Source organism: Dreissena polymorpha, chromosome 2 (genome assembly GCF_020536995.1).
Source record: "Dreissena polymorpha isolate Duluth1 chromosome 2, UMN_Dpol_1.0, whole genome shotgun sequence".
NCBI lineage: Eukaryota > Metazoa > Mollusca > Bivalvia > Myida > Dreissenidae > Dreissena > Dreissena polymorpha.
The window spans coordinates 141,838,060-141,851,685 of NC_068356.1; the positions used below are offsets into that span (position 1 = coordinate 141,838,060).

The window sequence follows — 13,626 nt, forward strand, 5'->3', positions numbered from 1 at the left end:
TTCTAAATATTACTTGTAGATGATGATTAATTAATATAAAAAGTGCATAATGTAAAAGGTTTACGCTTCCGGCATCTATCGAAACAGCTGTTACAAAGTATCTGTATCGATTTTATGCTGTTGTCGTCGATCTCTTGATCATCAACACACATGTACACAAATTTGGAAAAAAACACGGAAGTGAATGCAGACGATAGTTGAAAAAAAAAATGGCGAAACAACGAGCGCCCAACTTCACGCTGCCAGAAAATATTATCCTCGCTCATTTGATGGGAGAGGACTACTCAAATTTTGGTATGTCCAGGCATAAACTGGACAGGCATAGGTTTACCAGCCGTAAGTGTTTTTATTAAACATAATATTAATAAATTGTTATTGTATATATCACGAAACAGTGACGTGTGTGAATGACATATTGATTACTTTCGATAATTTTATTCATAAGCATCCAAACAGAATAATTGCAGATATTTTTAATGACTGTCTTTCAAAGTATGAGCATAATTTAGTATTTTATTGACATATGTATGTCCAATTGCATTTAATACATTCCTCGATCCTCTTGTAAAATCATTTATTGCGCAGTTACTAAAAAAAACAAACCTTTGCTTGTAATGCCTTTCACAGAAAAGTTTATTACACTGTATTTAATTAGAATTTTGTATTGTGTTAACACAATATGAATCCCATATTAAAGGCAATGGGTTGAAATTAAGGTTAATACTTTGGTGGGAGGTCCGTACCTGTAGCAGAACCCCAGTGGTTTGGCTAGAGGTACGGTCCGTACCTCTAGAACCAGATTCTAGAGGTACGGATCTGTACCTCTAGCCACTGCCTATTGAAAAAAGGATGAATCATATTCTCTCATTAAACATAAAAAATCACAGTACAGAGTGTACATTAACATGAAATATTGAAATGAGAGAAAGCCTGCTATAATGTAAATATTTTAAGTTCTGTGTTGTCTGTTATTCAGAAATTTCTAGCTCTGTGAAAAAGGAAATGTGGGGAAATGTTGAGACCGCCTTCAATTCCAACAGTACGGGTACTCAAAGAAAAGGCAGTGACCTAGAAAAGAAATGGGAGAATCTTACATCTACCCAAAGAGGAATTTACCAAGATCATCAGCGCATGCTGACATTGACTGGTATGAAACATTAAATATGGCTTTTTCTTTGACCTTGTACAAGGTCTCACCTTTTATTCATTTTTGTTAAATATATTATTCACTCTCACCCAAATTGGAAAGCCCTTTCCTCAAGTAAAAACATAACATCTTTATTTATTGGTGTGAAAGTTGATGTATTTGTTATATAGTTGATCTGATACAACATTATAAGACAAAGTATAACATTCAACTTTACAACTTGCAAGGACCATATTAATTTGTCAGAATCATTTAGCAATGTTCAAATTAATATCCATCAACATTATCTTGAATATTAACTTATATTTATTAACATTATGATTACCTATTAATACAGTTTGTCAAAACAATGTTGCATATGATAAAGTGGCAATTTTAACAATGGTTACCACAAACATAACTTTTGTTGTTCATTTTGTGTGTGATTGTTATATATGATTGCATCTTTTAAAGTACACTTTTAAAGTACACTTTTATAGAACACTTTTATAGTACACTTTTTTTGTTTCACAAACAATTGTTTCCTTCGAATAAACTAAGGATCACATTCTGTATTAAAAGTTCTCTCCTGTTGGTGCAGCTGTCAAATTATCACTTTGTAGTTTTTTATTTTTGCTTTGTATTACATTTTGTTAAGTGCATACTATTGTATAATACTCAAAATACTTTGCAATCCTACCTTTTCGTTTTGAGTAGGCATGTTCATCATAATTCTTCATTTTTCATAGTCAGTATACATCTTTATACTCTCTACTTATAATTTAAACCAACACTGTCATTTAACTGCAATTCTTTAACATACATGCAATATCCTTCTAATGCAAGGGACATTATACTTCTTACATCTTATGTTTTAACTCAGTACTAGTTACTTCCCTTATAGTTTATCTTATTATATGTCATCTTAACCCATTGTATTAACTATTTAATCTGTATTAACTGTAATAATGTAATGTCTTAAATCCGTCATTGTTTTACCATGTCTTGCCATGCATGTCTATGTTTTATGATTATGTACCGGTATTAACTGTGATAACATCATGTCTTAAATCCGTCATTGTTTTACCATGCCTTGCCATGCATGTCTTTGTTTTATGATAACCATTCGCTTTCATCTTACAGCTGCTTTTATTTTGTTATGTATACCATGTACTTTTTTTGTCGGGAAAAGCTTTATGCTTATGTAGTGTTTATCATGTCCAACGTTAAATAAATCTTCTTGGATTTTGAACAGGAAGGCCTCCCTTCAACTCCAAATGTACCATCCTCACCGAGGCGGTAATGAACGTTATCGGGAAAGAGGGAGTGGATGTTATGGGCATTGGGCCCAGCAGCCTATACACATCTATGCTGCAATTGACTCATATGCGGTAAAAATAAAATCAAGTTACATTAAAATGCATACAAAATGTAGAACATTTACTCTTACTATAAGTTCTTTCAGTGATGTACATATTGTAAAAATAGCATACCATAATTGAATGGCATAGAAATTAGCCTTAAAATGTTGCTATATTTGAATATACAGGATATAATTGATATTTGCTTAATATAAATGCAAGTGTTAATAACAAATTGTATACAAACAATAATAATAACAGTACAAATTCGTTTGTTTTTAAATAATTCATTTGATTATTTTGTTTAATTCATTAATTTAAAATTAATAGATTATGACAATGACACATTCAACATATATACATAACCACAGGTGATGCAGTTACTTAATAAATGGAACAATTAAGACACCCTCTTCACTTCAATTTATAATTAAAGAGTATGTCTCATCTAAACATGTCAAAAAGTAAAGAAATGAACATGAATGTTAATCACAATATTTTGACAATTCATATACAAATCACAATATGTATATACATAAAGAAACAAATACAATGTTACAACACATTTGAATTATTGACAAAAATTATGTTGATAATTTTTTTTTTCAAAATGCTTACAGTGATAATGATCAGCAAGATACTGAAAACAACATGACCACGTGCACCTCAAGGTAAGCATGCAAATACATAATAATGTCACAATTGATGATAGCTTGAATTGATAACAATATAAAAACAAGAAAATAATGCACAAATGTGTTATATATAGGTTTAAAAGGGAAAACACATTTTAAATAGGTCTATAATAGAAATTTATCATTATCTTATTTTAGTGGTGCGATGTCCACTCCAGTTTCAGTAAATCAGAAAAGGTGAGACATGAATTATGAAAATATTATTATTGCAATTAACTTGCATACAAATTCAAAAACAGAAATTTTAATAAATAGTTACATGTATAAACAGCAATCTGATATATATATATATATATGCATATAATTTGCAAACAAAAACTAGCTCGCTATCATAATGCATTATTTACATTTTAATATATAACAAACATATCTTGAATATCAAATATTGTAATGGCAAATACATCTGGCTTGAGAAATGATGCACTTATTTCAGATATACCCCATCAGTGTCTGAGAATGGCTCTAGTAGCTCAGCTATTTCTCCTCGAGACGAGCCTTCACATTCATGGTATGTAAATTGTATGTCATGTATTTAACAATATAATAAATTATTCTACACATGGATCTTGATAACATAAACATGTGCAAAATTCGAATGATTGAACCTGTAGTGTTATACATATTTACCATTTTTCATTATACAAAAAAAGAAGCCATCAACAAAATAATCAAATTTAGTTTTGAGAAGGAAATAAAAAATATATATTTAAAATGCCATGTTTTAAATATCCATTTAGTTGCAGTCACTGCAGTCTGCATGAGATTAAGCGTCTGAAAAAGAGGAAGCTAGAACTTCAAATACGGTTCTATGAGGCCCAGTTGGCGCGATTGGGCGAGGAGTAAAAATAATAATAAAATTATATTATACATGTTGTTGTTGTATTTAATCAAACATTACTTTTATTTTGTTTTGAAAATAAAGATTCACATGAACTTCATCTACATTGTGTATGTCTTATGATTTTTGAAAAAAATGCCATACATGCTAAAATAGTTGTATTTAGTATGCAAATTATTTGCATTAACAGCTCTGAAAACATGACTTGTTCAATAACGTGAACATGATCTAAAAAAATGTATTTGCTACTACATTCCTGTAACGAAGGCCATCTTCATTTCCATTGTAATTTTCAGGATGATCTTGTAAGGCACCAATGTCCAAAGGATCCATTGGCAGATTTCGCATGTTGCATATATTATGCAGAACAGCGCATGACAAAATCACCCTGTTAATATAAATGACAATTAAGTGACACAAGCTGCATTAAAATGTCAGAAGAACATGGAATATATAAAACATTAAATTATAAAATAAATAATACTTGATAAATATGTATTTTTAATGCAAGTTAGTTACATTAATTCAAATGCTGTTAAGAGTTTTGTTTTCTTTTCAAGGTCAGCACAGGGGCAAGAATTAACCATAAATGTTACTTGAAAAAACATATGACATTAAAATTGTAAGTCAGCTGTTGTCATACAAGCTTGTTTTTGTAAGAAATATGTTTGTTGAAGCTGTATTGTGTTAATATAAAACTTCATGTATAGAACAAACCTATCTCTCAGTGACTAACACATTGTGTTAAACAATTACATTGGCCTTAGTGACTGTTAACTGTGTATCAAAGTTACTTAATTACAGGGTTTTATAATGGAATATTAAACTCACTTGCACGACTTTAATGGATGCAATCGAATTTCATTGTGAAGAATAGCCCATCTCCTTTTCAAAATTCCAATGGAACGCTCAACAACAGATCTCGTACGTTTGTGTGCCCTTTAATACAAAAGTAATGGTTAAAGTATGATCTTTAATTTTCTCTTTTGTAGCAAAAGCATTATATCACGTTTATGATCAAGTGGGTAATTCACCTGCAATAAAAGCACCAGTCATTAATATGTATTAAGTACTTAGAATTGCACATCATTATTGTATAACTTAATAGTTTTTTTTATGAAATGTATTACATTAACAAGGCTTGTCACCATAGAATGACATATGCCCCCCTTTTCCACATTTTTATAAACCTAAACGCAAAGTGTTTTTCCACATTTTTTGAAACCTAAACGCAAAGTGTGACAGAATTTCTTATAGACGGACATTGCAATCACTATATGCCCACCTTTGGGGGCATAAACACATTTAATGGAAGTTAAACACAATATCAAAATACAGTATTTACAAATAAACACCCACTTATTCACATTTACCTTATAAGCAAATCGTAGAGACTTGACTGTGTAGCTCATTAATTATTCAAACATTTCAGTGAAAGATTTATATTTAGCATGAGGGGTGCTTTTATATTGGTTATGGTGTTTATTAGGGAATGTCTGTACCAATGTTGTAGAATTTACAAATGCAATTTATCTAACCGGTTGTAAACCAGCTGGTGCTCATCAGCTGGATTCATAAATGGAGTGAGGAGCCATCTCTTGCACGGATATCCCGAATCCCCAAGTAGATATTGATGTTGGTCATCGACAACATTCTGCTCCATGATTTGAAATAGGCCACTTTGCCTTAAGATTCTGGCATCATGGACAGCCCCAGGCCACAGCGGTACAATGTCTCTAATCAGACAATTGGCATCAAACATGATCTGTAAAAAAAATATGATATAGAGATACATTCATAGTATTAATAGTCTATACTGGGGGACATATTGTTTTTGCCGTGTCTGATTGTTTGTTTGCGTCAAACTTTAACATTGGCCATAACTTTTGCAATAATGAAGATAGCAACTTGATATTTGGCATGCATGTGTATCTCATGGAGCTGCACATTTTGAGTGGTGAAAGGTCAAGGTCATCCCTCAAGGTCAAAGATATGGGGGACATAGTGTTTCACAAAAGCATCTTGTTTCCACTGTTTTATTTGTAGTATAGTGAAAACACTATACCATATTGGAAAACTTATGAACAAGAAATAAGAAGTTGTATAAAAATGTCACAATCCATGCATTTCAGTATAATAAAAAATATAAGAAAGAAGACTGATAAATTGGCCCCAAATTTATTATTCGATTGTTTTAGGAATTTTAAATCAAATATCCATATTTATCATGCAAATAACAAATGGTATCAGTATAAATCATGAAATTAAATGCATACATTGAAAATGTTTTTTCTTGATTTATATAAATGATTAAATCTTCATACATAATAATAATAAACATTGAACACCAATTAACAAACCCGAAGAATATAATATATTATATAGCAATTTTTACAATAATTAAAAATATAATATAAAAAAAAGGATTACCTGTGTGTTTATGGAATGGTAACCCATCCGATTCACATACGCCGGTTCATCAACAACTGGGGCTTGAATCTGGACATGCGTCCCATCGATAACGCCAATTACATTTGGAAACCTTGCAATATTGAACAAGTCTTCCTTTATTTGTCGGATTTCTCCGGGAGCAGTTGGAACACTGATGAATTGTCGTACAATTTCAGGCTCAGTCAAAGCTTGAGTAACTTGGGATATGACCCTTGAAACTGTAGGCTGCGAAACCTCATGGATATCTCCATCATTAAGTTGAATGCTAGATGTAGCAAAATATCTTAAAGCAATCAAAATCTTTTCAATACTATTTAAACTATTGTTCCTGAAGCTTGTTGGTCCAATAAAAGGAGTCAGTTTGTCATTTAAAAATAAAATCCCTTGCCTATCCAAACGATAGCGTTCAATCAACTCAGAATTTTGAAGACTGTCGAGTAAATCAACTCTATTTATGAAACGTCTTGCCATTCTGAAAAAGAAAGTCAATCATTAAAGCAAATTAATAGAAAAAAGTGTGTACTTACTTAATAATTCCGAGATGATACAGTAACACACATTCGTACATTGCAAAAGGGAAAGGTAAACACAATCTGACATGCGATACAGTATAACCACAATGACAGATATGTAAACACATCCCAGTTTCAAGTTCATATTGCCACTTTAAACTCATATCCCTTCCATTTCTTCAAACATATGATGCATGCACTGAAAATGACGTTAAATGATACAAAAATGCAATTATTATGGTAATCACAAAATTCGCGTAAGTTAACAACAATGTTACTTCCGTTATACTGTTTAAAAGCCGGACTCTGAAAGTAATTGGAATACATATCGGTCTGTGTTTAGAACGGTGATACATTTCAAAGAATACATACCTTTGGGATGGAGTTTGCTCAAAAAAAAGGCGAAAACAACGGAAATTCGTCTGCTACGGCGCCATTTTTAAGGTGATTTCTTTGGACTTAAGGGAGGTGTACACGTCCCTTAACTTTAAGGGAAAAAACGGTCAACCTTAGGCGTATTTCTAAGGTTAGGAAGTTTGTGAATATGACTTAAGGCATTTCCTTAAATTTAAGGGAAAAACAGCAAAAACCTAAGGCAAAATGACAACCTTAGGTAATTTTTTTCCCTTAGGTGGTTGGTGAATACGGGCCCTTGTCTTATTTTAATTTCTCAAAGGACGAGTACAGTTCGCTAAATGCAGTTCATTGTAGATTTATTGTTCAAATGAATGAGCATACCACTGCATAGACAGACATACATTCATCTCACCTTTATGGTCAAACGTTGCCTGCACTTTATATGACATTAGACGCATCTAACAGTATATGCTATGTTTATTGGTGTCTATCGCAACCTTTGTTTATTTTTGGTGTTTTCACTTCATATACACTTATATTTCTTAATGAAGCATCAACATACTAAAACGGTATCCCGGAAAATGAAAACTAATGCATTTGAATATCAACCGTTCTTTCGTTTTGACAAAAGACGACAGAAATGATTCGATGATGTGAATCTAAATTTAGTTTTAGTTCAAATTCAATAATACGACATAAAGACACAATTTTGTTTTAATTTTCTGCAACGATATCAATTCATATGACACACGAACACTAACTCCAATCCTAATAATAAGACAGTTCCGCTCGGCTTAGAGGACAGGGACAGTCGTGTAAAATATCGAATATAATATATATTTTTTATAAACTGGTAGCATGATGAATTAGATAATTGGTCAATTTCACCACGTTTTAACTACCTCTTTTAACCTGTTCTCTTCAGCTCAATTCAACAGTGAAAATACCCATAATGTCACTTTGAGGGAGTGGATTCCTTTCCGATTAACATAGGACGATGGATTCCTTTCCGATTAACATAGGACGATTTGTCATCACCTCCGAGAGAAATAATGCGAACATGGGTGCCATCTATACAACCGATGACCCCTGGGTAACCCCTCAACGCGAAAAAAACGGCCACAACGCGGCGTCGGTGAGGGAAACTTGATCACATTGTCAGTCATTGTGAATAGACAGTCACGTTCGCCTCTACGCGAGACACAGTAGCAACATCTTCGCCGAAGGTATCACCAATGATTTGGAAAAATGCCTCCGACGCCAGAAACCGCAATGTCAGAAGAATTTGTTGCCGTACGGTCAGAGCCTTGTTCCGTCGGTCTCCGTAGCGACGGCTCCAACAGTCGTACTGGTACAAGTCTATCAATATTGTTGGAAGAAAACCTGGAAAACCTGTATCTCCGGCGCACCTCATCGTCCGTCAAGTCCGTCTCCTGTTGGTCTATTCGTCTCAATTGACGAGGTCTGCAGTGTCTGACCAAGTGAATGTCGACCATCTTTGTGTGGTTAAACACGCTTACGATGGTAATGAGGGTGGGTAATAATTTACCATTATAAGGGCGTGGTTAAATTTCGTTAAATCGTTTATACAACTGGATTAACTTAACTACGGTTCATTTTAACCATTGTTAAAGTATTTACTATGGTTAAATCATTTATACGATTGGCTGCTGCAGGCGGACAAATATTTACCTACGTTTACTGTTTGTTTCTTAAAGTGATGTTATGGGCTTCAACAGTGTATAGGTGTCTATCGCAACCGTTGTTTATTTTTGGTGTTTTCATTTCATATACACTTATATTTGTTAATGCAGCATTAACAAACTAAATGAATATCCCGTAAAGAGAAAAAATAATGCATTTGAATATCAACCGTACTTTCGTTTGACAACTGATCATGCATGTACGATGTGAATCTAAATTTGGTGTTAGTGCAGATTCGTTCATACGACACAAAGACACTATTTTGTTTTACGGTCATTTCGGCTTGGAGGACTCGCCAGTCATGTAAAATATCGAATAATATATTTATTTTTTTACAGACAACTGTCAGAATGATGAGTTGCAGTTAATTGGTCAGTAACCATATTTAAACTAACTCTTTTGACCTGTTAATTCTGTTTAGCTCAATTCAACAGTGAAAAATGCCCATAATATCACTTTAAAATGGATGTAGTTAATGTAAGGGTATATTTAAGACATGCAAAAATGGGTAAGAGTTAGATATTGCGTAAACACCGCCAGTTTTTTAATTTAGAGTTTCGATGAGAAGAGCTCGCTATAGACCTCGTGGTTTACAATCACCAAAATTCTTGTGTATTAATGACATTATGATTAATAAATTTGATTCCTTTCATTTTAACATAATAAGTTATATGAATGCATTCTGTTTGAAGCATAGTATACATTAAATCAATTGATGACACATATTATCGTATGATTTATAAAAATCATTAAAAGTACATAAAACCTTAAATCAATTGCTTTTGCGTGTAATAGACTGAAACAAAACAAACACACCGATTTGAACCATATATTCAGTGATTTAATCTCAAATAGCTTTACACTATTAAGGATAAAAACCGTTATCAAAGTTATTTATTTAATTCAAATAACTTGTATATTTCAGCTGCACATTCTGCATAGAAGACCCTTATTATACAATGCGGATCTTTTTTTCATGGCACGGAATGAATGACCAAACAGTGAGGCACAAAACGTCTGCGATAGACAAGACGTACACATACGTAACAAAAGCAAAACATCAAAACAAAAAAGTGGAGACACCGACTTGAGTCTGTCAATACAAAAGCACTGTAGCGTGAAAGGTCCGCAAAAATAAAAGTTGTTTTAAGGTGCTCTAAACCCTCCGACTTGACGCAGAATAAATCTTAAAACATTTAAGTGTAAATTAACCTCATAGCATCACGATTCAAATTTAGTAGCAATATAAGAGAATACATTTCAATGAAATTACCATTAAACTACTCAAAGGTTGGATACAGATATGAGCACCAGAACCGTTACTTTCTGAGGCACGATGAAATAAAACGAGTACCAACTACACCTCGTTTGTATTTAAAAGCTAAGAGAAATATAATAATATACTGTTCAACATTTTGATCCGTGTCATGCATTGAAGGAAGAACACCCAATTATGCTGTAAAAGCCCAACGTACACGTCAGGTTGTGTATGTCTACCTTAATCTACATATAATAAAACTAGTTAGATAGTTTCAAATACGTCACATAAACACATCAATGAAATCAAGTTAAAATACAACTATAACTATTTATTAAAAGCAAGATTCATAATTTTAAAAGCATTCAAATCACAAACTATCCGTTTCGTTTGACCTACATGCGTCAGTAAGAGTAATTTAGTTATGACGTAATAAGTTCCCGCGCTCAGTTTGATTTCCGATGACATCATAACTTTCAATATAATACACTTTTAAGCTTCAATGTACTTAAAATTCAAATAATATCTCGAGTGAAAAAATTCTTAATTATCAGCATGTGTGCTATAAGTTCAGAATTCATTTCAATACACACCTTAACGAAAAAGTGAAAGAATGAATTAGTAACTTTTTCATTAAAAATTGTATTTTTGACCTGAATTGCAAGTTTCTGCATATATATGAAATAAGAAAATTGTGTAAAGTTGATCATTACAGCCTTTAAAATTATGTTTACAAGAATTGCGACACCTTAAGGGTTTGGCGGGATGGAATGAGTGGGGAGATGACTTAAATTTGAAAACCTTTCTGTGCATGGAATGATGGTTACCAAAGTTCTCGCAGAGATTTTCATAAACGTGTTACTATTTCAATTTATGCAATTTTCAGACGTCCGGCTCAACTCTGCCGTTTGTTATCGTTTATATCACATATATATTATTTTGCTCCTTCACTTACAATTTTCTTAAAACCGGCTTTCCGTACTTTTATTTTTCATGCAAACTGCGCAATTTATGACGTATGTCATGTGACGTAATTTCTCTGACGAAACATACCAGATTTTGTCGGTAAATGTGTTGACTTGATGTTCCGTGCAGTTGTATGTTAGGTGCCTACGTAGAGTAGCGTAGTCAGTATTATATTTATATAATGCCATTTTTTTGGTATCTTTGTTTGATGGTGCTTTACTGTTGTGGTTGTTTTAATATTGGAGCAGGAAGTCGGCGTGCGGCATACACCTAAGACAGCCGGACACCTCGGTGTTGGTGTTTTTTTAACATAGTGAAAATGATTGTATCGGTATTATGAGAGATTTATGTAAAATGTGTTGATTTGATGTGCCGTGCAGGTGTATGTTAGGTTCCTACGTAGAGTAGTCAGTACTATATTTATAGTGTGCAATCTTTGTTTAATGTTGCTAGAATGTTGTGGTTGTTTTCTTTTTGGAGCAGGAATTCGGCGTTCGGCATACACCTAAGACAGCTGGTCAACGAGAACCTGCTCTGTGTGAGTTTTTTTTTAAACAAGGTGAACATGATTTTGTCGGTAATAAGAGAGATTTATGTTTAAGTGATATTATGCGCATTTTTCACTGTTGAATTGAGCTGAAAAGAATTAACATGTCAAAAGAGTTAGTTAAAATGTTGTAACGGACCAATTATCTGCAACTCATCATGCTACAAGTTGTTTATAAAAATTATATATTATATTCGATATTTTGCATGACTGTCCCAGTTCTCTAAGCCGAGCGAAACTGTATTTTTATAAGGATCGGAGTTAGTGTTCGTGTGTCATATGAATAGATATCGGTACAGGAAATTAAAATAATGCGTAAAACAAAATTGTGTCGTATGAACGAATCTGCACTTAAACTCACATCTAACATTCATGATCAGTTGTCAAACGAACGTTGTCAAACGAACGTACGGTTGACATTCAAATGCATTATTTTTCTCTGTTCCGGATATTGCTTAGTATGTTGATGCTGCATTAAAGAAGTGATATGGGCATTTTTCACAGTTGAATTGAAAAGAATTAACAGTTCAAAAGAGTAAGTTAAAATGTGGTTACTGACCAATTATCTGCAACTCATCTTGCTACCAGATGTTTATAAAAATATATTTTATATTATATATTTTACGTTACCTACCCAGTCCTGTAAGCCGCAATGATTTGTTAAATAAAATGGTGTCTTTGTGTCGTATAAACGAATCTGCACTAAAACTAAATTTAGGTTCACATTGTACATGCGTGATCAGTTGTCAAACGATAGTACGGTTGATATTCAAATGAATTATTTTTCTCTTTCCCGGATATTGTTTTAGTATGTTAATGCTGCATTAACAAATATAAGTGTATATGAAGTAAAAACACCAAAAATAAACGACGGTTGCGATAGACACCTATATACTGTTAGATGCCCATAATATCACTTTAACAAATATAAGTGTATATATGAAGCGAAAACACAAAAAAAAATAAACAACGGTTGCGATTGACACCTATAAACATACCATATACTGCTAGATGCGCATAATTAATATCACTTTAAATGTTTTGATTTGTTGTACCGTGCTTTTGTATGTTAGGTGCCTACGTAAAGTAGTCAGTACTATATTTATATTGCGCAATCGTTGGTGTCTTTGTGTATGGTGCTATACCGTTGTGGTTGTTTTACAATCGGATCAGGAAGTCGGCGTACGGTATACATCGAGAACCTGTTCCTTGTTTGTATCGTACATCGTTAACATGATTTAGCAGGTGTTATGTACGATTTATTTAAATGCTTGTGTTGATGCGCTATGCCGTTATAATGTAGGCGCAGACGTAGCGACCACGCTTGTAAGCTTATGTTAATATAGAATTGATTTCATTATTTGTGTATCAGTTCTATTTTGTCATAACATGCAAATCCTATTACAAATCAATATCTCAGCTGGTAATCACTTGTCTACATTCGAAAGGTTAACTAATTCGGTAAATGTGTCAGTCTTGCATTCTTCTCATGTGATGCGTCACATATATGTAGTCATGTTTGCTGAATACAATTTGTTCCATCAGAGACAATGCTGTCTTCTTAGATGTAATTTTCAGTTATAAACGCACTTGTCGTTCATAGAGTAAAACAATGGAAGATTCTTCGCGTGATATTCTCACTGTATTCATGGATTCATGTTGTTGTCCTGTCTCCTCTAAATGTCCATGGCACGATTGCTGAACACTGTCGAAAATAGATTATTATCAACACACCTAACCGTATTGTAGTTCTGTTGGCGAAGATTGACTTTGAACTCATAGGTCTCGTCGGTTATACACATTTGATTATC

The 13,626-nt window shown here is 33.0% G+C and overlaps 1 protein-coding gene and 1 long non-coding RNA gene across 2 annotated transcripts; one reads left to right on the forward strand and one right to left on the reverse strand.

Annotated features, from left to right (window-relative positions):
* Nucleotides 1-209: 209 nt before the first annotated feature.
* LOC127870134 (uncharacterized) lies at nt 210-4,038 on the forward strand. Its single transcript, XM_052412790.1, has 5 exons — nt 210-336; nt 977-1,147; nt 2,382-2,517; nt 3,108-3,158; nt 3,920-4,038. The coding sequence occupies exons 1-5, from the start codon at nt 210-212 to the stop codon at nt 4,023-4,025; spliced, it is 591 nt and encodes a 196-aa protein (XP_052268750.1). The 3' UTR covers nt 4,026-4,038.
* Nucleotides 4,039-5,591: 1,553 nt separating this feature from the next.
* On the reverse strand, nt 5,592-7,633 carry LOC127869254 (uncharacterized). Its single transcript, XR_008044490.1, has 3 exons — nt 6,999-7,633; nt 6,451-6,562; nt 5,592-5,785 (listed from the first exon to the last, which is right to left on the reverse strand). It is a non-coding gene; the product is annotated as an uncharacterized LOC127869254 (long non-coding RNA).
* Nucleotides 7,634-13,626: the final 5,993 nt, after the last annotated feature.

Coding starts and splice junctions, on each gene's coding strand:
- LOC127870134 (XM_052412790.1), top strand. CDS start 210: ATGGCGAAACAACGAGCGCCCAACTTCACGCTGCCAGAAAATATTATC. Junction 337..976: donor CAGGCATAGGTTTACCAGCC/GTAAGTGTTTTT, acceptor TCTGTTATTCAG/AAATTTCTAGCTCTGTGAAA. Junction 3,159..3,919: donor ATGACCACGTGCACCTCAAG/GTAAGCATGCAA, acceptor ATATCCATTTAG/TTGCAGTCACTGCAGTCTGC.